This window comes from Ictidomys tridecemlineatus, chromosome 4 (assembly GCF_052094955.1).
Source record: "Ictidomys tridecemlineatus isolate mIctTri1 chromosome 4, mIctTri1.hap1, whole genome shotgun sequence".
NCBI classification, from domain to species: Eukaryota; Metazoa; Chordata; class Mammalia; order Rodentia; family Sciuridae; genus Ictidomys; species Ictidomys tridecemlineatus.
The window spans coordinates 155,631,134-155,651,406 of NC_135480.1; the positions used below are offsets into that span (position 1 = coordinate 155,631,134).

Sequence of the window (20,273 nt, forward strand, 5' to 3'; positions counted from 1 at the left end):
GAGGCTCAGTGGCAGAGTGCTTGCCTATGATGAGTGCAGCCCTGGATCTGATCCTTAGTACCACATATAAACAAACAAAATAAAGCCATGTTTTTCACCTACAACCATAAAAAAGTTTTTTAAAAAGTGTTTCAAAATTCAAATTTCTCATTAGATGTCTCTTGTGCAATAGGAATTCAGGAGCTCTCACTCTAGGCATATTCTGCAGATTTGTTACAACTTGGGTTAAAACGCCAATTCTGCTTTCACCTTGAGAAACTAGATCCAATAGTTCATAATTTTAAAAATATCTGGAGGGCTGGAGGTGCACGTAGGTCAGTGGCACAGCACTTGCCTAGCATAATGTGGCCCTGGGTTCATCCCCAGAACTGTAAAATCAAAGATTGGAGATTACTCCCCCCAAATAAGTGTTTTCTCTTAAAAATTAAATTAATTTCTGAGACAGATAACTATGCAGGAGTGAACACAATTTACAGGGAACGTTTAAGCCAAATTCTGGGAAAGAAAGATCAGTCCTACCTCCTCCAACCCACTTTCTCCTATTCCCTTGTGTTTACATAGCTGGGCAGGAACTTAAGCAAAGTGGGATTATGAATGGTCAATGTGGGTATTCAAGAATTCACTGATTAAAATAATCTCAGATTCATATTCATTCAATTAACCTATGGTGATAAAATTCTCTGTTCACACTTTTAAATAATCCCAAGACTAGTTTTCATGGATTTTTTAAAAACCATAAAGTCTGGTTCTCTGTTTTTACTGAGAAGCCACTTACATATCCAGACTTACACAATGTATAAAATTTCAGTGAAAGAGGCAATAATGACTCCTCATACTCCAAATAAAAAACAGTATTAGAGTAGACGCATGAGAATCACTTAAACATTTCTGCTTTGTTTACTTTGTTTAAAAAAGACTCTGGGACTCCTGATTTTAAGTCTACAGCCTCCCCAACTCATTTCCCACAAATATATGCACTTCTCATGAGCTGGCTTCCTCAGGGTAAATATATATATGGTTCTGAATCTTCAAGGTAACCCCACACCATCCTCACTATCTCCAGTTTCAGACTCTGAACATTTGTATCCTTTCCTTAGTCTTGATACTCACTTTAGTCTTAATAATATCTTTACCTATTAGCGTTAAAATGGCAGAATACATTTAAAAATAGTGTGAATCTTGCATATCTCCCTTACAGGATATTTTGATAAGCACAAATATTGCTTTAAAATGATAAAAACAAGTTAAAATTTTCAGCAGAAAAGAAATGCAATAAAGAAAGAGCAGATATGTTAAAGAACTACAAAGCCTCTGTATTATGTCTTAATAAAGGGTGGAATTCTAGGACTTTATTCAGTCCTAGAATAGTCCCAAAGCACCTAAAGCAATCTGTCAGGTAAAGGAAGCAACATACTGGCATAATCACAACTTAAAACAATGGGCTCTGAAAACATTTTAAATAACTCGATAGATCCTAGACTTACAGTGAAAGAATTCTCAGAAGGTTTAATTTTTCTATATAATTACTTTCCAAGATCAACTTCCCAATGATAAAACTTAGAACTCTTAAAAAATTAAGAAGTAAAAATGGCCTCCCAAAATTGAACAGCTTCATTCTAAGAATTTATAAAGACTCTCCTTTGTTTATTTTTAAATATTTCCTAATTGTATTATTGTTTGCTGAGGTACTGATATCTCAGCTATATAGAAGCAAAGGAATTAAATTAAAACTATGTTATATAACCAATTGAGTCCAAGAGGCTTCTGGTAAAACAAACAAAAATGTAGCAGAAAGAACAGACTGATTCATCAAGAAGACAATCAGCTATAAATGAACTGTTTTAATATATGAGAGCAATTAATCATATCTATAAATAGAGATTTACAAGCGTAAGGTTTTTCAACATTTTTATTAACGCACAGTATATCCTTATTGCTTATCTCACTTGTAAAAAAATCACTTCTCTTAAAACACAATGAGAATGTCTTAGCCATGTTTACCTTCTTCTTCAATTGGTAATATGCTGGTGTTTCTCCTCAAAGATAAAGAATCTTCATCTTTTTCATAATTTTCTTAAAGATAAAAATATTTTATTAGTAATATCTGTATTAGTAATATCTGAATAACTAAGCACTTGAATTTTTCTAAAGGCACTATATTTATTTGAATCCCTAGATGAGAGTCTGTTTTATAAAGATAAACTCCACAGTAACCATATATTAAAAGGAAAGTCCCCCTGTAAATGGACAAACATTCTCCTGCAGCCCCATCGCCTAGTGCTGCAGTTAGGTAACACAACAGCATTTTCCAACCAACAACCTGACACCTACCAATAAACCCTTCCTGGGGATTTTAGCAATGAGAGATACTAATATACAAACAGCTCATGAATGACATTTCTAAATGTGATTCCTTCAAGGAATGGCTGGGGATTTAGTCATTATGGCGCATATAAATAATCCTGGTAGATCTGCATTCCTCCCCCTAAAGAGAAAACATTATGCTGACATCCAAAAGTAAGGAAGGTACAGAAAGGCAGATGCCTGCGCATTTCCAATTGAGAAGTGGTAGCTAAATGAATACAACATAGAAATACACTTTATGAAGTTTATGCATAGGATGGTGGTTCCACTTATTTCCAACTTTACTAAACCTTTTCTTATCCTTGGTTTTAATAAATGGTTGAGGAAAAGAAAAAGAAATCATTTTAGAATTAGAAAAATATTTGAATAATATAAATGTGTAACTGAAAAGCAGATTAACCTAGCATTACCTTTACTAACACTGGCATTAAAGAGAGACATGTCAGAATCTTTCATGATTTCCTCCCTTGATATGAGCTCCCCTTCCTGCTTGGTTCCTCTCCTCATTAGGGTCAGGCGCACAGTCTGACCTGTGTGTCGCAACACCTCTACTGCTTGTTGATTGGTGAAACCCTGGAGGTTGGTGCCATCTACCTGTGATAACAAGACGTTGAAAAAAGATGAAGATTTGTACTGCTAACTCATAAAATGTATATTTACTGCTTATTACTGTGAAAAGAAAGGGGAATGAGTAGTTCTGTAACTGGGTATGGACAATGACATTCCAACACTTGCTTGAGGACCAGTATTAACTTAGGTATGCTAGAATCCTTGAGGAGGGATAATCTAGATTCTGGGGTCACACTTCTAGAAATTATGAGCCAAGAGTTTTAGGATGGGCCCAGGTTACATGCCTTTTTAAATGTTACCACCGAAACATAGTGCTATGTGCACAGTAAATATTCATCCCACATGGGAGGACAGAACCAACAGATCACATATCAAAGATTTATCTGGAAAGCAAATACCTTTGGGGAAATATAAATAAATATAGACTAAAACATCATACTTTTAAACATTCATAAAATCACAATGAAAACTGGAAAAGTAGACCAAACAAATGAAATGTTGAAATTCAAAGTCACTGATAATTCTTTTGAATTGCATAATGGCTGTAAATGTCATGCTTTTCTAAGCACAATGATAGCAGCCACATTCGGCATTCAAATGTTTACTAAATGACTGAGAATTATAACATCTAGATCAGAGTTCTCCAAGACAAGTAGTATCCTTACTACAGAGATTTCTGGAAGAATATAATAAAACTTCTAAAACTTTAAAAACTCATTGGTATACACATACACACATATATAATGTCTATATCAATTATATATAAATATATATATAAACATATAACAACATATATTTGAAGATACAGAAGGGTAGAAAGAAACTGAGGAAGAAATAGATAAATATTTTTATTAATGGGCTATTTAAACCAAAACTAGAGACTGTTGATCTAGATAACCATCTCACACTAAGGGGTCCTTAAATCTTCTATAATTTTTCTGGGTAAGACAGTAACTTGAACACAGGTATATGTTAGTCTTCTTTTTCCATGCCTACCCTGATGATTCCTGTTTTTACATAAACTAACAAATTATAGTAATGGAGAAATCCTGCAACAAAACTGGAAACAAATAATGAAAGTAAGTTCTTACACCAGTAACTTGAAGAAACTTCTACTAGCAATGGTCTGGCCGTGATCAAATCAAAGGCAGGCCAGCTAAATTTCTGTAAATGCAGGAACAGCTTGTTGTTCTTGTTGATACATGTGGATCCCAAACAGTGACTCTGAGTAATGTAAGCCTAGAGGCCACAGCAACCTGGGAGCATGCAGCAGCACAGAATTACAGACATGTAATAAAAATCACCTTTGTGATGCATATGTGTATGGATACATGGATGTGTGCACATGTATGTATACACACACACACACACAAAAAAAAAATTCTAACTGACTCCTGTTTACCCTAAGAAACACAGAAAACAAATCTGTTCCCATGCAGAGCCAAAGTTCTCCACTGTGATGTTCACAAGCACTGGTTTCCTTTCTTTATTTTGTTTATCTACAAACAAATCAGGTGAAATTATTTATGGTAAATTTAAACTTATACCTTAATTCTGGCTCTCTCAATTTCCAAACTATCTGAAAACCCACACAATCTCCAGTAAAATCCACCTCAGTTCCCATTTGTACAAGCACAGCTTTTTTCAGTCATGACCAAAAGTCACAGGATATGAAATAAAATGCCACAGTTCAATAGAAGATATGCACACTGTGCTATCAACCCAAGTATCTTCCTGTGAAGCTGTTATTCAAGTGAGCAAGAAAAAAAGATATTTCCTGAAATTTCCTTTCAAAATGATTCAAATTTCATTGTATACGTGAAAATAGAAACTATAGTTACAAAGAAAAATATGTATCTATCAAAAAAAAAAGAAAAGAAAGAAAACTTACAATGAAGGCAGCTTATAAGATTTTAAGTACTGTAAAAACAAAGCCAGGAAATGGAAGACAGGATCATGCAATTTTCCCGTATCTCAGAGGAATAGAATAAATAGATAAAATGATTGGTAAAATAAAACTGGTGACACACAGGCTGATCTGAGAAACCCAATATACTTTGAAAGGCATTATGAGAAAAGAAATGAGAAAAAAAATAATCAAAGAAATGACTACAGGGAAGGGAAACTTACCCAAGTCTACAACTCAAAAGAGACACATGAAAAATGAAAAAAAAAAAAAAGAAAGAAAGAAAAAAAAATCTAACACCTGGACATAGTCTGGTAAAGCTCTTCTATTTCAAAGATCAAAAGGAAAAAAAAATCAGCCTCTAGGCCCTACAGAAAGTAGAACTTCAGTAAAGAAATTAGGAACCAAGAGTTTAACCATGTTCAAATTTTATATTCTTTGAACTTCAAAAACAAAAAAAAATTAATCTAAAACAAATGAACTTTTTTTTTTCAGTACTGGGCATTGAACCTAGGGGTGCTATACCCTTGAGCTTACACACACCACTTTTTATTTTTTAGTTTAAGAAAGAGTCTAAGTTGTCCACCTAGACTTAAACTTAAGATCTTCTTGCCTTAGCCTCCTGATACCTAGGATTACAGTATGTGTCACTTTGCCCAGCTGCTACTTACTTTTATTACTCTTGTGGTAATGAAGAAAAAATTTTTTAAAAAACTTTCAAAAATCTTAATAGTGAGATTCTAAAAAACTTCTTAAAATACACAAAATTTAGGCTACATATTTTTAATTTGCAATAGATTGTTATTGCTCAATTCTTACATTAAGAAAAATTGAATGTGTATGATTTTGTAAGAGTAATATGCCTCAAATTGTGTGTACAAAAACATTATTTCCCATGTTTTTCAAAACTTAGTAACTTGGATTTTATAATACATTCCTTACCCAAATATTAGAGAACACTACTAGAAGAGAAAAAATTGCTATAATGGCTTTTGACTTCAGTTCAAATTTCTCTAGTATCTTCATCTGTAATATGGAACTAAGGATATCTATATTTTCAGAATTGTAATACACAGCACGTTGTACTGGGAAGATAGTCAAGGGCTGGCATTATTATTAACAGAATGAAGATATGAGTAATAAACATACAAACCCCAATATTCCCTGGGAGCAGTTTCTGTTCAATATATTCACATCCATCTACATATGAGTCACACTTACCACAAACTCAGGAGCCCAGTTCAGACTCAATGACACCAAAGAAATGTGAAGTGAAATTAGGTACAATGGCAGCAAACTGCCTCTACACTCTCTCATGATGAAAAGATAACATCTCCTAATGTGCAGTGCAGATACCGCCATTTACAGGAACAATTTAGAGAAGAAACACTAGTTGGCACAGCTCACAGACCTAGGCTCCTTAGCATATTCAATGTAGACTGTCAAGCCCTCCTCCAACAGAAGCATTACCTATAGAGAACCTGAAACTCTTAACAAAGTCACAGAATATCAAAAGCAACACTTGAAACTTTTTCTAATTTATATATTTGTTTAATATTTTATCAGTCATAATTAATCAGTCATAATGGTTTTGGCATGGATCACTGAATATCAAAATATAATAATAATTTAATTTAATAATAATGAGTTAATTATTATCATTAATATTAATTATAATAAAATAATTTTATCTAACAAGCTTGTCAAATTTGAAAACACAATAGACCTTTTTTCAAATAATCATTACATAGAATACCAACAAATGAAAAGGGGGAGGAAGGAATAGAATATTTACTCTATTTCCTGCCCTGTAATGCCTATAGTGAAACCATACACATATACAAAACAGTCTGTGAAACAAGAATTTTAGAATAAAGTACTTTTAAGTTATAAAACAATGCTCCCTAAAAATAGTAAGAAATAGTTTCTCAGTCTTCTCACAATATGACAATTACAAAATAAAAATAGACTATAGCTCCAATAGCTGCTGTCACAACAAAAATAGAACAAATAGACAAAAAAAGACTACAGTCGTGAAAATGCAACTACCATATACCAAAAGTCCACAAGATGGTGATGTTTTGCACAAAATTAATGCATGATCTACAGTATTACGTAAGTGTCCGAGGATTTAGAGATGTTTCTAACTTTGAAGTAAGAAAATGTTGCTAGAAGTTGTCAAGTAAAACTCAAAATACTGATGACAAGGAAAGCAAGTGATTTCACTGAATATAAGAAAACACTCCAAACAAAAAGGCATTTCTATTTTTTGAGTCAACAATTTCCTTTATCATTGACTTTGCCTAAGAGGAATTATATTTGAGATTTCACTTACATAATGATGAAGATAATGATAGGTTTAGAGAGAAAGTACTGTGAGATTCTTTCCAAGATGTAACCATTTTAAGCCCTCAAATAATTATCGCCTTAATCAATTAAAATGTACTTCTGTGCTAAGTATAACATCAGATATTTTGAATGAAGGACTTACCTATGTGCTAAGTATGACATCAGATATTTTAAATAAAGATCTTATTTGGTTCTCCGAAACAATCATACAAGTGACATTTCCTTATTCTAATTTTGTAGGTAAAGAAATTTTCAAAAAGATTGCTAAGAAGATACCAGAAGTAATATAGTCAGAAACTACATCAGAACTTGGTGCAAGTTACAGGAAACATAGCTCAGTAAAAAAAGTATCAGGCAATATAGTCAAGATCTCCCACCAACCCTGGACTTCTTGTATTTTGGCAGCACTTCATCCTAGAAAGGTAGAATGTCTAAGTACCTACCATTTGAGTCTCTCTCCCTGAAACCTATGGTTCTTTGGGTTTCCCATCTTGATACATTTGATATCATTTGTTGCAATGTATCTTAGAGGTGATTACAGTAAAACTTAACTACTGGTGGTGCATTTATACCACAGAGTGGTCATTTTTACCAAGCTTCAAATCCAAACATCTACAACACTATTTCACATGAATTATTCAGTGAATAGTGTTAAAAATATAATTTGCAGAAATGCAAATCATGGCAAATACAAAATGGTTTGCCAAAGATTTTAACTTGTTAATGAATGAAAGAACTAGTAAGATGTTGTAATTGGTTGAAGGAGCATTTAAGAAGCAAGAGTGTTTATACGCAATTTAACACAGTATTAAGAGACCATTGCTGAGTTTGATATAAACTGTTTGATATCCAACAAACCATAAATCATTGAGATAATATATTCTTTGAACAGAAGTTTGTATCACTACTGGACTAGTCTGTGACTTTTAAATTATTATTAACTTTTAAAATTCACAAATAAAAATTATACACACACACATATATAATGTTTATGATGTACAAGCAATTTGCTAAATGGTTAAACAGAATTATGATAAGATCCATCAATTTCACTCCTTAGTATATATCCAAGAGAAATGAAAATATACATAAAGCAGAACATTGTACATGAATGTTCACAGCAGCATTATCCATAAAAGCCAAAAAGTGAAAACAACCCACATATTTATCCAATGATGAATGGGTAAATGTGGTGTACCCATACAGTGACTATTAGTCAGCAATAAAAGAATATAAAGAACAGACACATGCTACAACACAGACAAACCCTGAAAATACTCTAAGTGAAAGAAATCAATCACAAAGGACCAAATCTTATATGATTCTATTTACATGAAATGCCTCAGAATAGGCAAATCTACAAAGGCAGAAAGTAGGCTGGTGGCTGCCTAGGGCAGAGAAGATGAGGAAATTAGGGAGCAACTGCTAAAGGGTAGGGGGCTTCTCTTTAGAGAAATGAAAATGTTCTAAAATTGATTGTGATAATGAACTTCTAGCAATGTGAATATATGAAGAGCTACTGAAACATACACTTTAAATGGGTGAGGTTTTGGCATATAAATGATATTTCAATAAAACTGGTTTTTAAGAAACTTTCTGATGAACTATTATAGAAACAGAGGAAAAAGTAAATTAGTCAAATTTCAACTTTTAATTCAGCATCATATATGAATTTAGACTCTATATCTATTTATTCTCTCTTCCTCCCTTTCCCTTAAAATAAAAACACAAGGGGACTAATTTGTATTGCATGGTAAAATGGAGATGCACTAGGGAAACCAGTTCTAGCAGGTAGCCAGACAAGGTGGTGAACTCAACTTGATTTCAAGACTTGAACAAGTGTGTAGGTAGGAGCTTCATAGCATTATACCCAAGAAGACTCAGGGAGATGCAATTAGACTCAAAAGGCAGAGATAAAAGAACCCTATATCTTTTTTTTTTTATTGTGGTAAAAAATATATAAAATTCACCATCTTAACCAGTTTATTCACATTGTTCTATGAAAGATCTATAGGACGTTTTCATCTTGCAAAATGAATCTCTATTCCACTGAGCAACTTCACATTCGCCCTTTCCCCAGCCTCTGGTAACACCATTCTACCTTCCATTTTTCTAAGTCTGATTAGTTCACACACCTCAAATAAGTGGAATCATACAGTAGTTGTCTTTCTTGACTGGCATATTTTACTTTGCATAATATCCTTGAGAATTATCCATGTTATAGAAAGTGACAGGATTTCCTTCTTTTAAAAGACTGACTAGCATTCCACTGTATGAATATACCAAAATTTGCTTATCCACTCATTGATCCTTACACATCTGGTTGTTTCCATGGACCATGCATGATGTTGCTATACTCAAGGACTCTTATCTATGCCCCACCTCATTATCATTAAGATTCCTGAGGAACAAAAAACAAAATAGGCTTAATTAAGCATACACAAATACCTATGAAGATAAATCAGCATTACACAAGATGTATTCCAAAGAAAGAAAGATTCCACAATTATAAAATTTGGAACCATCAGGGTAAAAGAGGTAAACAAGTTTCTCTACTACAGGACTTCTCAGAGTCTTCAGTTTTTCAAGGTACATAGTGAATCTCTAAAAGACTATATAATATATATTTTTCACTAAACTTATTCAATTAGGAAGCAACTGGTATGGGACTAATGAATTTGTGTTTCAGGAAGCAGTTTGTGAAGTCTAGTATTTACTGAACACTGATTTGAAGGTTAGATTCTTCTATACACTGCCTCAAACAGACATATGTACTGATGTCATTACAATAGCATGATGAACTGATCTAATTAAAAGTGGCTGAATCTGTTTGTTATTCTTTTATATTAGAGCTAAAAGGTGCTCTCTGCCCATGGAGTCAAAGCAGGAGCATTATTCTGCTGATACAACAAATGCCACACATCCCAAATTGAGACTCAAATACACTAATGATCATTACATCTGGTCTTTACCTTTGTAGTATCTCCAAGGAGAACTGTAATAGTAACAGTAAGAAATTCATTACAACCAGAAATCAAAAATATCAGAAATTATTTAAGAAAAAAACCTTTGCTTTAGAATTGAGATCAGTAGAGCTTCTATCCAATGCTATTTTGTTTCCACAAAATAATAAAAAGGATAATTGTAATGAGAGCCTCAAGCCACTAAAGAAAAGATTAAATCAGTACAGTTAACTGTTTTCTCAGAACTGAGTATAAACTAGGAAAATGCATTCTCGACCATGAAATTTGACAAAGCTATTATTAAATGTGTAACTTACTGCTATAATTTGGTCTCCAATTTGAATTCTTCCATCATGTTCAACAGCACTGCTTTTTGTGATGCTTTTTACAAAGATTCCCGAAGGTTCTAAGATTAGAAATAGGTTATTTTCACTATTTACAAACACATTAAAAGAATATCCATCCTACATTCTCCAAATAAAAAGCTTTAATTGTGAATAAATACCTATCAAAAAGCCACACAAACAAAATCTCTAGTAGAAAGGATAAGGTAATTGTTTTGTTTGTTTAGAGTTACCTACACTAAATTATTTCTAAGGATGTTTTCAAATAATTTACCAAACTATTTGAAAACATATAATGTTGATTAAATATTTCATATGACACAGATACTAGAGGCAATTCCCAAGTTTAAAAAAAAATTTAAGATTTAAAATTACCTAATTTTTTATCTCCAATATAACCAGCAATGGTAATTCCTAATCCTTGGACATTTTTAGTGAGTTCCACATCAAATGTCTCACTTTCTTCATTTTTCTGAGTAGAAGCATCAACCTGAAATAAAATCGATAAATAAATATACAAAAAATAAACATGTAGAAAAAGAAAAAAACAAGTTCACAAAGCCATAGCTTTAACTGAGGAATAATATGACATAACAATGTGTCAGAGAACTTTGTTAGAGAGTTACAGTAGAGATTATTACTTCAATCATGCAACATTGATGAACTGAGAATCACATTTTTACTCAGAAAGGAATGTTAAGATTGAACCTCCCCTTATTGGAGGGATACACTGTTTGTACACTTTTTTTTTCATTAAATGGGTTTTTCTTAACAAATTCTGTCTTCACAGATGACACATCTTCATTTCTGAAGGAGTCTAAATGTGGCTCAGTTGAAAAAATTCAAGTCTTGAATTCAGATCAACAAATACAAACCTAGCTTTGCCACTAGATTTTCTAAACATTAGTTTGCACAACTGTCTAACAGGATAAGAGTAACAACAACCAGTCCAGCTACTATTTATTAAGCAGTTTCCATGTAAGAGGCAACTGACATCTTAATTTCTTATTCCTTAAAATGATATGTTTTATATTCCTTTTATATCGTGAGGTGGTACAATTACTGAATCAATTGTTCTATGAGAAAACAGGCACATAAACTATTTTAAAGACAAAGTGTTAACAACCTAGTAGAAGTAGAATTCAAATCCTAACACTTGTTGTGGAGCTGCTACTCTTAAATGACACACTGTATGGACCACTTCTAGTAGAACAGACCAGCCACAGTGCCTACATGTTAGCTGCTATTATTATCCGAAGTTTGTAGTTGATTTTAATAACACAAATATGGATAAATCTATCCTTCAGCTTTATTATAAATAGGCTAATGGCTCATTTTGAAAACCAATAAAATGCATGAAGGAAGTCTTTTAAACTGCCCTTTGGTAAATTCAGACTTTACTATGAAACTCCTTTGTTCATTAGGATTCCTCCTTTCTGGAATGACAGCTGGAAGTAGGTTCCTCAGATGTAAGCTTTTAATAACATGCAGAGTTGTTATTAATTATACAGTAGACTGAAGGCTCAGTTTTCCCACATTAAGCATTAGTGGACTGGTATAATTTGTCATCAATAAGTTATTGGGACTATGCACTAGTGTGACATAAGCAGATTCTACAGAGAACCCTAAGAAGAACATGACAAAATCAAGGCTCTGAGTTCTAATCAACATGCAGTTTGGGGCTAGCTGATAATATTTCTGATTTTCTTCAAACAAACTGAATATATCCCACTATTGGTCCACCTAAATGAGATAAATTTTTCAGTAAAGTTTGATTTATTTTTTCATTGCACATAATTATCTGTGCAAACTTAGCAAAAGTTTAAAGTTTATATAATTACAAGAAAATGACAGGATGAAATCTGCTTCAATTGAAACAAATGTGTTTTCTATTTTTAATAAGACTTATGCGAGTGCTATTTTAGAGGGTGGCAATTTGACTATCGAATGGTTTTAAAAGGGGCACAAGCTTCAGAAATGATGATATGCACAGAATAGATATTTTTCTAAGCGTTCAATTACATCAAGTAGTTTTTGGTATTGCATTCATTTATATATTGCTGAATAAAATGTTTTGTTTACCACAAAAGAATGCCATTTAAATGCTTTCATAAACAAGCTTTCTTTCTTACTTCTCTTTGCAAAAAATAGCAACCAAACTCAATCCTAAAAACAACAGAATCATGGAAATTTCAAGTGTTCTAATAAAGTTTTAAAGGGCTTATGAAAGAGATTTGGATTTGAAAAAAGAATTTATAGCAAATGCATAGAAACAACTTTAATAGATAAAAACATATTATTACTGTGAGAAAGGAATATAGGATTTGCATTTGTTATAAATCTTATTTAGAAATTGGTATAATTCTTTTCTTAAATATTTAAGACATTTATGGATAAATTTATTTTGTTGATATTTTAGTCACTATAGTCTTACAATCTGTAAACCAGTTATGATAGTTAAAACCATTCAATCATTTTGAAATTTTCCAGATTTTTTTCATATCAAGTTAAGGGTAAAGACAGAATGTTACACCTATGAGTAAAGTTTCTGTTACAACACTTGTCCAAAAACTTATAAACTTAAGGTATAACATTTATCTAAAAGCTTATGTAACTGGGTCAAGAACAATGACCACTCATTTCATTACATATCTGATCAACAGTTCTAAGGCATTCCTTAAAACAATAAAACTGAAGGTTTTGAAAAGCTTTATTCATTGCCAACAATCCTGCTCTCACTTTCAGCCTCCACACTTCCAAAACAAAACATAAATACTAAAAAGAAAGCTGTCAAATGGGAATGAAAGAACTGACTCATTTTACAGAAAGTCTTCTAATTAAGAGAAAAATATAATTCAACATTTTAGGTATTAATAGTACATAATTCTTTATATTTGATCCATACTTCAAAACATTACCCTCATAAATTGGCTACTTAGAGAAAAAAAAGTAAAATAGTCACCCAGCATTTTTAGGCAAGTATTTTTCATCTCTTTTAAACATTACTCCTGATTAATAAATATTATTAATGCTGAAGCATCCCTACAAAATTCCCTAAGTTTTGTTACATTTTTTAACACCAATAATAAACATAAGTAAGTCTAGTTTCTAAAACAATATCACTGTCATCTCAAGTGCTATTTTCTCTGACATTCACATTAACTGTTATTATCTACTTACCCGCATCTCTGGAGCAGATGTTGGGGAAGAGGAGAGGGTGATGCCCAAAGAGGTGGGTGCTGTAGTTTCTTCTATGGCACCTCTTGCAATCATCAACTTAACTCTATTTCCACACTGCCTAAGGACTTGTGCTACTTGCTCACTGCTCATTCCTGCCAAATCTGTATCACCAATCTTTAGAATGTGGTCTCCACTGCATAATCGCCCATGCTGAACCAATAAAAGGGGGTGGGGGGTTGCGTCATTAGGGTATTGTTATTGTAAGTGCATCAGAGAAATCCTAAATGAGGGAGAGGGAATAATACTAAAAGAAGATAGCAATGAGATGACAACACAGCAATCATGAGACACTGAACATGTAACATGAACTGTCTTCTGAACTATTTCAGCCCACTCAGTGTGATATAAGTAAATAAAATTCACAAATACTCCCTAAATTGATGGGCTAATATGAACTTGTCATTCTGATTTTTACCACTAAATGCAAGCAGAGAAAAAAAAAAAAAGGCTTTTTGTGATTTTTGTTTTTTCAGGGACAGAAACAAGAAAAGTCCTAAGCAAAGATTAAGTATGAAGTTACTAGGCAAATATAGTACATATTATTCAAAATATGTTGTGAACCACAATACAGTATTATATAAATCTCATAATTGTGTTCCTTGGTATTTCAATGATAAACATCAAAAGAATATACTTTCATATGAAATTCTAGTGAAATAAAAGACAGATAGACAAGAGGCATGAGAATTAGTCTTATAAGCCTCCATGTAATTGCTATTTTCTGCAATAACAGAACTTTCACACTGTCCAACACAGCAGTTACAAGCAACCCTTGGCTGTGGAACACTTGGAATATGGTAATCCAATTGGGGAACAGATTTGTAATCTCTTTTAATTTTAACGAATTTAAATTTGAATTTAATAATACTGGAGAGGATAGCTCTATATTGAAGATAAAGCATAGATAAGATAGATCTCTCAAAGCTTATCAACTTTATTGGATACTGCTATATGCTAATGTCTTAAAGGAAGAAAATGTCATATATTATTATATTATTGTTAAATCCCTAATGAAAAGGCTTCCATTAATAGGCCTTTCATTTATGAATACAATCAATATTTTATAAACCTGGCTTTCTAGTTTACATTCAAACAAACATGTAACAACAAGAACTTTATAAATGAAATGTTATAATCAATATAGTAGTTCACCATAACCTTGGTTTAAGTTTGTGGTTCTAAGGAATATTAAATTCATTGTCTGTATCTGAAACTCAAGTTCATCATCCCTTTTCAAAAGTATTTTTCCCCAAAGAGTATTTCTCCTTTGACATTATATAAAGCCAAAGTTTCTTCTAACAGAATGTATAAAAGATGAAGTCATAATTTGGGGTAAACATCAATGAAGACCTATTGGAGTAGCTTACCTGATCAGCTACTCCTCCAGGCAGAATGGTTTTGACTATCACACCCGTTGCTTTTCCTCCGATGATGCCGAATCCCAAACCAGACCCATCATTCACCAGTTCAATTGTTTCTACATGCTGCCAATGAACCTAAAGGCAAAGCTCCTATGAGAATTTCTAAAATTTTATGAAACACTAAAATTTTACATCACAATGGATATTTTGTGATCACTTTATTAGTATTAAATAACTTATTTCAGATAATACAATGAGCCCTAAGAATACCCTTTAATTCAGTATACTTCTCTTTCAAAAGACATTTATTGCTATTTTTTTATCAATATATCATTAAAATGTTTACATTTCCTCCCAATTAATGATGAGCACTGATTTTTCAATATCTCCTGTAGAATGTCTTTAAAAAAAAAAAAAGAAAAGGATCAAGGAAAAAAACTGTCATGTGTTAAGAATGTCTTCCTTTGAATCTTGCCTACAGGAAAAATTCCAAATTACATGACTTCTTAAAGTCACAGACAGCTAACTGTAACAATATAATTGTATAATTTATAAAGCAAAATCAAGATTGTATCTGTCTACTTAAAAGTCAATTTTGTAAAAGAACCATACTTCTTTTTGTTGTTGTTTTTGAGGAATGATAATGTCAACAAACTACACAAAGAAAAGGCTGTTTTAGAAGCTGCAAACAATCATAATTAAATGACAAATATTCCAGGCTGAGAAGATATGAATTTTTTTTAAAAAATTCAAGAAATACAAAGAACCTATAGGAATTAGAAACCTGTACACAACTAAAAAGAATTAGAAAAGTACGTTCTGTTCTGTTTGAAAATCTCAGGCACTCACGGGATTTGAGTGAGCTGAAATTGTACTGGCTGCAGATGGAGAACGGGAAACTCTGGGGCTGACAAGCTGAGGTAAGGAGCCTCTGGCTATAACTAGCTGGACAGCATCTTTGGCCTTCTGCAGGATGCTGATAGCCTGCTGATGTGTGATGGTCTGATCAAGTGCCTGTCCATTGATAGCAAGGATCTGATCAGTTTCCTTCAGTCTTCCATCTCTGTCAGAGGTGAAAAACAAGGTGATAAAAAGATATTTGACAGCTCTCAAGAAAGAAAAAGCTTCTTTGCATATATGTTCAGGTTACTTTAAATCCTATTTTTAAATTTCCACACTTTTTAAGCTTTTTCCTGCAGTTCCATTTTTAAAGTATATGCTTGAAGAATGTTCTAATATGTGGATGCTAACCCACAACAAGGGAAGGGAAGATTAGAAGTTCATTGAATTAGACAAAGGGGAATGAAGGGAAGGGAGGGAAGATGAAAACAGGAAAGACAGTAGAATGAATCAGACAGAATTTTCCTATGTTCATATATGAATACACAACCAGTGTAACTCCACATCATGTAAAACCACAAGAATGGGCACTTAGACTCCATGTACGTATGATATGCCAAAATACACTCTAGCATCATATATATCTACAAAGAACAAATAAATAAGAATTATATGGGCGGCTTTTACCTCTTGTGCATCCACAAACAGAGGTCTATTTTAGATGGAGAAATTACTGACACAGAAAAATAATAAAATACTTCTTAAGAAAAAATAAAGTATATGCTTAGCTCCAGGTGGTCAACTTTCTTAAGATAATTCTACTGCCATTCCTAAGCAACTCCTCCATTTAAAAGGCCTCTTTTTTTTTGTTTTTTTGTTTTTTGAACTGCCCATTCAACCTACTCATTGTATTTTAGATGGTCCCATATTTTAAAAATCAAAGTATAGATATATATATTGCTTTATTTCTCTTAGCATATTTATAAAACACAGCTCAAATTATCATCAGTCATTTCTAGTACAGCAATTCTTAAATCTAATCAAAAAGCCCAGTTAATAACAATGAAAATATTCTACTCAAATTTTTATTTCCTTACTAAAATAAATTCATACTATTTAAAAGCTACAGTTACTTCAAAGGACTTGCTTTGTTCAACTCTCATTGTTGTTTGTTTTTCTTTGTTTTTGCTTTTCTAAATTTCCCCATACTGATCAAATTTTCTGATTGTCATATCAAAAACAAGAGAAGATGCTGGGACAATCTCACCTGTGAGCCACACTGCCCTCTTGTATCTCTTGCACAAATATCCCCAGCTCACCCCTGTTTTCACTCCTGAGTCCCACAACACTAAACCCAAGGCCTCCACATGGAGGTTTGAGGAGCTCAAAAACTTCCACATGGCGACCCTGATTAGAAAACAAAGCAAGAAATGAAATTAAAAGCCAGTTAATGCAGTTGACTTCCATCTGATGACTAAGTGGTATTACTTTGTTTATGGGAATAAAAAAAAAGACAAAACTGAAAAATTATTTTCTAAGATAATTTTGAGCACTTATCTCCTAGAACAGGATATTTTCTTTTTCTCAAGGAATATTTCTGGAGTATAACATATAATACTCAAAATTTGATAATTAAAAAACAAAATATACAATAGAAAAATCTCAGAACCATCCAAACTCTTCTCATACCAAAATTTTTACATGTTATAAATGCCACTACATTTTTTAAGTAACCCAGGACTTGATCGCACTCTTAAGATGCATTCTAAGATACCTAACAGGAAGAAATGCTCTCACCTGGGCCATGTTTTTGATCAACTGATCAAATTCATCACATGCAGACTTCCCATTGATATGTGGAGTACCAGGTCCAGTGAGGGCTTCCAGATTCCCATTATTCGAAGTTAATAAAAGTGATTCATTTTGTACGGTAGGAATTGTAGCAGAACTGAGGTGAGGAATGTGGGCATATTCAACACTTGAAGTTGTTGAAGTTGCAATGCTAACCTGAGAGTAATACAGAATTTATTAACATTAATACACCTTAAAAGGAATTATGAAATTATCAAGGATAGCTTTGGGAACTCCCCAAACTTGCAACTGGTGTCAGAATGTGGGTGTTTTGGAGATACTTTCACCTTGAACCTGGGAACTAGACATTAATACCTATCAGTTAGTGTCAAAAGTGATGGACAGAGATGGAGGTTTAAAGGACTGTGTCTTCACACTTTGCAGTATATCTAACTCCTGGTACAAGACATTAAATAATAAAGTAACATTTTGAAAGATTATAATTGTGTGTGTAAGGTCTAAATTAAAGCTAACTGACACAGCAATGCAAACAGTCAATACTAATGTTATACTTCCACAGGGTGTCATGAATGTGACTTTTTATCTGTAACTGTGTATCCGAAAGATTACATCAATGATGTGTTTGGATCACCCTTACCTCATCTCATAGCACTATGTCTATTACTATCTTCAGCTGTACTGATATCACTTTCCAAACTGCCAAGCTGCTCACTCTACCAGCCACGTTTATCCTTCCCCAAATATCCATAGGCTTTCTCTTTTATTTCATTCAATTGTGCTCAACCTTACCTTGGAGAATCCCTCTCTGTCAACTCTATTCAACATAGCATCTACCATCTTGCTTCCTGAGCTCACCCTAATTATTTTAATAGCACTTAAAAACCCCTAACATATATATACCCTGTTGTTCATAGAGCATCCATCCTAATCAATAGAAGAAGATTGGAATGTAAAATTTTCCAGTGGAAGAATCTTATTATGTTATTTTCTCCTTGGTCCTCATTTCCCATTGTTCTTCAATATACATTTACAGAATAAACTATCTATTTTTTAAGAACCTATGTTGATCTAATCTCCCAAACAATTTTTCAAGTTGTCATATTTTCCTTTTACTGATGACAAAATTACACAGTCACATCATTAATAAGTAATTTGTTGGGCTGGGAATGTGACTCAAGTGGTAGCGCGCTCCCCTGGCATGCGTGTAGCCTGGGTTCTATCCTCAGCACCACATACAAACAAAGATGTTCTGTCTGCCAAAAAACTAAAATATTAAAATATTCATTCTCTCTCTCTCTCTCTCTCTCTCTCTCTCTCTCTCTCTCTCTCTCTCTCCCTCTCTCTCTCTCAAAAAATAAAATAAAATAAGTAATTTGTGACCTACATTGTTTTCATCAAGTTGTTCTTATTTTCTTTGTAGTATGGATAAAGCATGTACTCATAAAATACAATTTCTGGAAATATGATAAGAGATTCATAGAATCCATCAATTAAAGCTATCAAAATATTTCACAAAGTCAAAATCCATCCATAGGATGGTGTTACCTATCTTAAAAAATTAAAACAGAAAATTCATTGTTACTAAAGTTACCAATAATTCATCTATTGTGTTAGCTATCTATAATCATGGATGAAAAAGAGATCAATGTATTGAGAGGAAGCTTTTGGGAATCCTATCAAATGATAATTTTAAAACTACAGTAGGCATAATCAATTATTTTTTTCAAAAACAAGCTTTTTATGCCAAGATTGATTTTTTTTTTTTAATCCTGAGCCATGGAAACTTCAGCAAAGTCTGTCAGCAGAAGACACCCCACTCAGGTTGAAGCAGATGGCATAACGAAATTTGTGACAGGCTGAAGATCCCACACACCAGGTCCTAACGCCTATGGTATGCTTACAAAGGAAAAAAACATTTGGACTTTTGTTACAGTAAGCTGGAATGGACAAATCACATTCTGAGAACAGATACTCTATTAGAAAAAATCCACTTAAGTAGAAGTGCTGATATTACAAGAGACCAGGTGTGGAGGCATCCCAAGAATAAACTTAGTAGGAGCACAATAGTAAAAATAAGGATCATGAGACAGTATTTAATATCAAGTGTCTTTTCCTAATTTGTTAAAGGCCTGACAAATATAGATAACTATTCCTGCTGCTCTTAAGGTTTCATGTAAACGTAAAAGCAATGGTTACATAATTAAAATGGATCACATATATAAAAGCTTTCGCTTAAACCATCAAAAGTCATGGTTTTAAATTTGAAAATTTATATTCATAGGAAAAGGCACAAGATACCTTTTGATTTTGTTGTCACTGTGTACTAAAGTGGTTTTCTAAACTACAATCTCTTTGAACAAGAATGAATTACATTTGGCTTGATAGGTCTGTTCAGAGCACACCCACTATAAATATTTAATAAAAAGAAATTAAGGACTGGGGATGTAGTTCAAGTGGTAGCGTGCTTGCCTGGCATGTGCGGGGCAATGGGCTCGATCCTCAGCACCACATAAAAATAAAAATA

The 20,273-nt window shown here is 32.9% G+C and overlaps 1 protein-coding gene across 15 annotated transcripts in view; it reads right to left on the reverse strand.

Moving 5' to 3' along the window:
• The window catches only part of Mpdz (multiple PDZ domain crumbs cell polarity complex component), a 149,903-nt gene that overhangs the window by 86,028 nt on the left and 43,602 nt on the right, over window positions 1–20,273 (reverse strand). For all 15 annotated transcript variants that reach the window (XM_013359850.3, XM_078047642.1, XM_021728196.3 and 12 more), the window contains 9 exons: window positions 17,735–17,944; window positions 17,205–17,344; window positions 15,947–16,160; window positions 15,104–15,232; window positions 13,677–13,886; window positions 10,872–10,986; window positions 10,470–10,558; window positions 2,775–2,958; window positions 2,002–2,073 (listed from right to left, as the gene is read on the reverse strand). In XM_013359850.3, coding sequence (XP_013215304.2) covers window positions 2,002–2,073; window positions 2,775–2,958; window positions 10,470–10,558; window positions 10,872–10,986; window positions 13,677–13,886; window positions 15,104–15,232; window positions 15,947–16,160; window positions 17,205–17,344; window positions 17,735–17,944 — 1,363 coding nt within the window. The remainder of the gene's footprint in view (window positions 1–2,001; window positions 2,074–2,774; window positions 2,959–10,469; window positions 10,559–10,871; window positions 10,987–13,676; window positions 13,887–15,103; window positions 15,233–15,946; window positions 16,161–17,204; window positions 17,345–17,734; window positions 17,945–20,273) is intronic.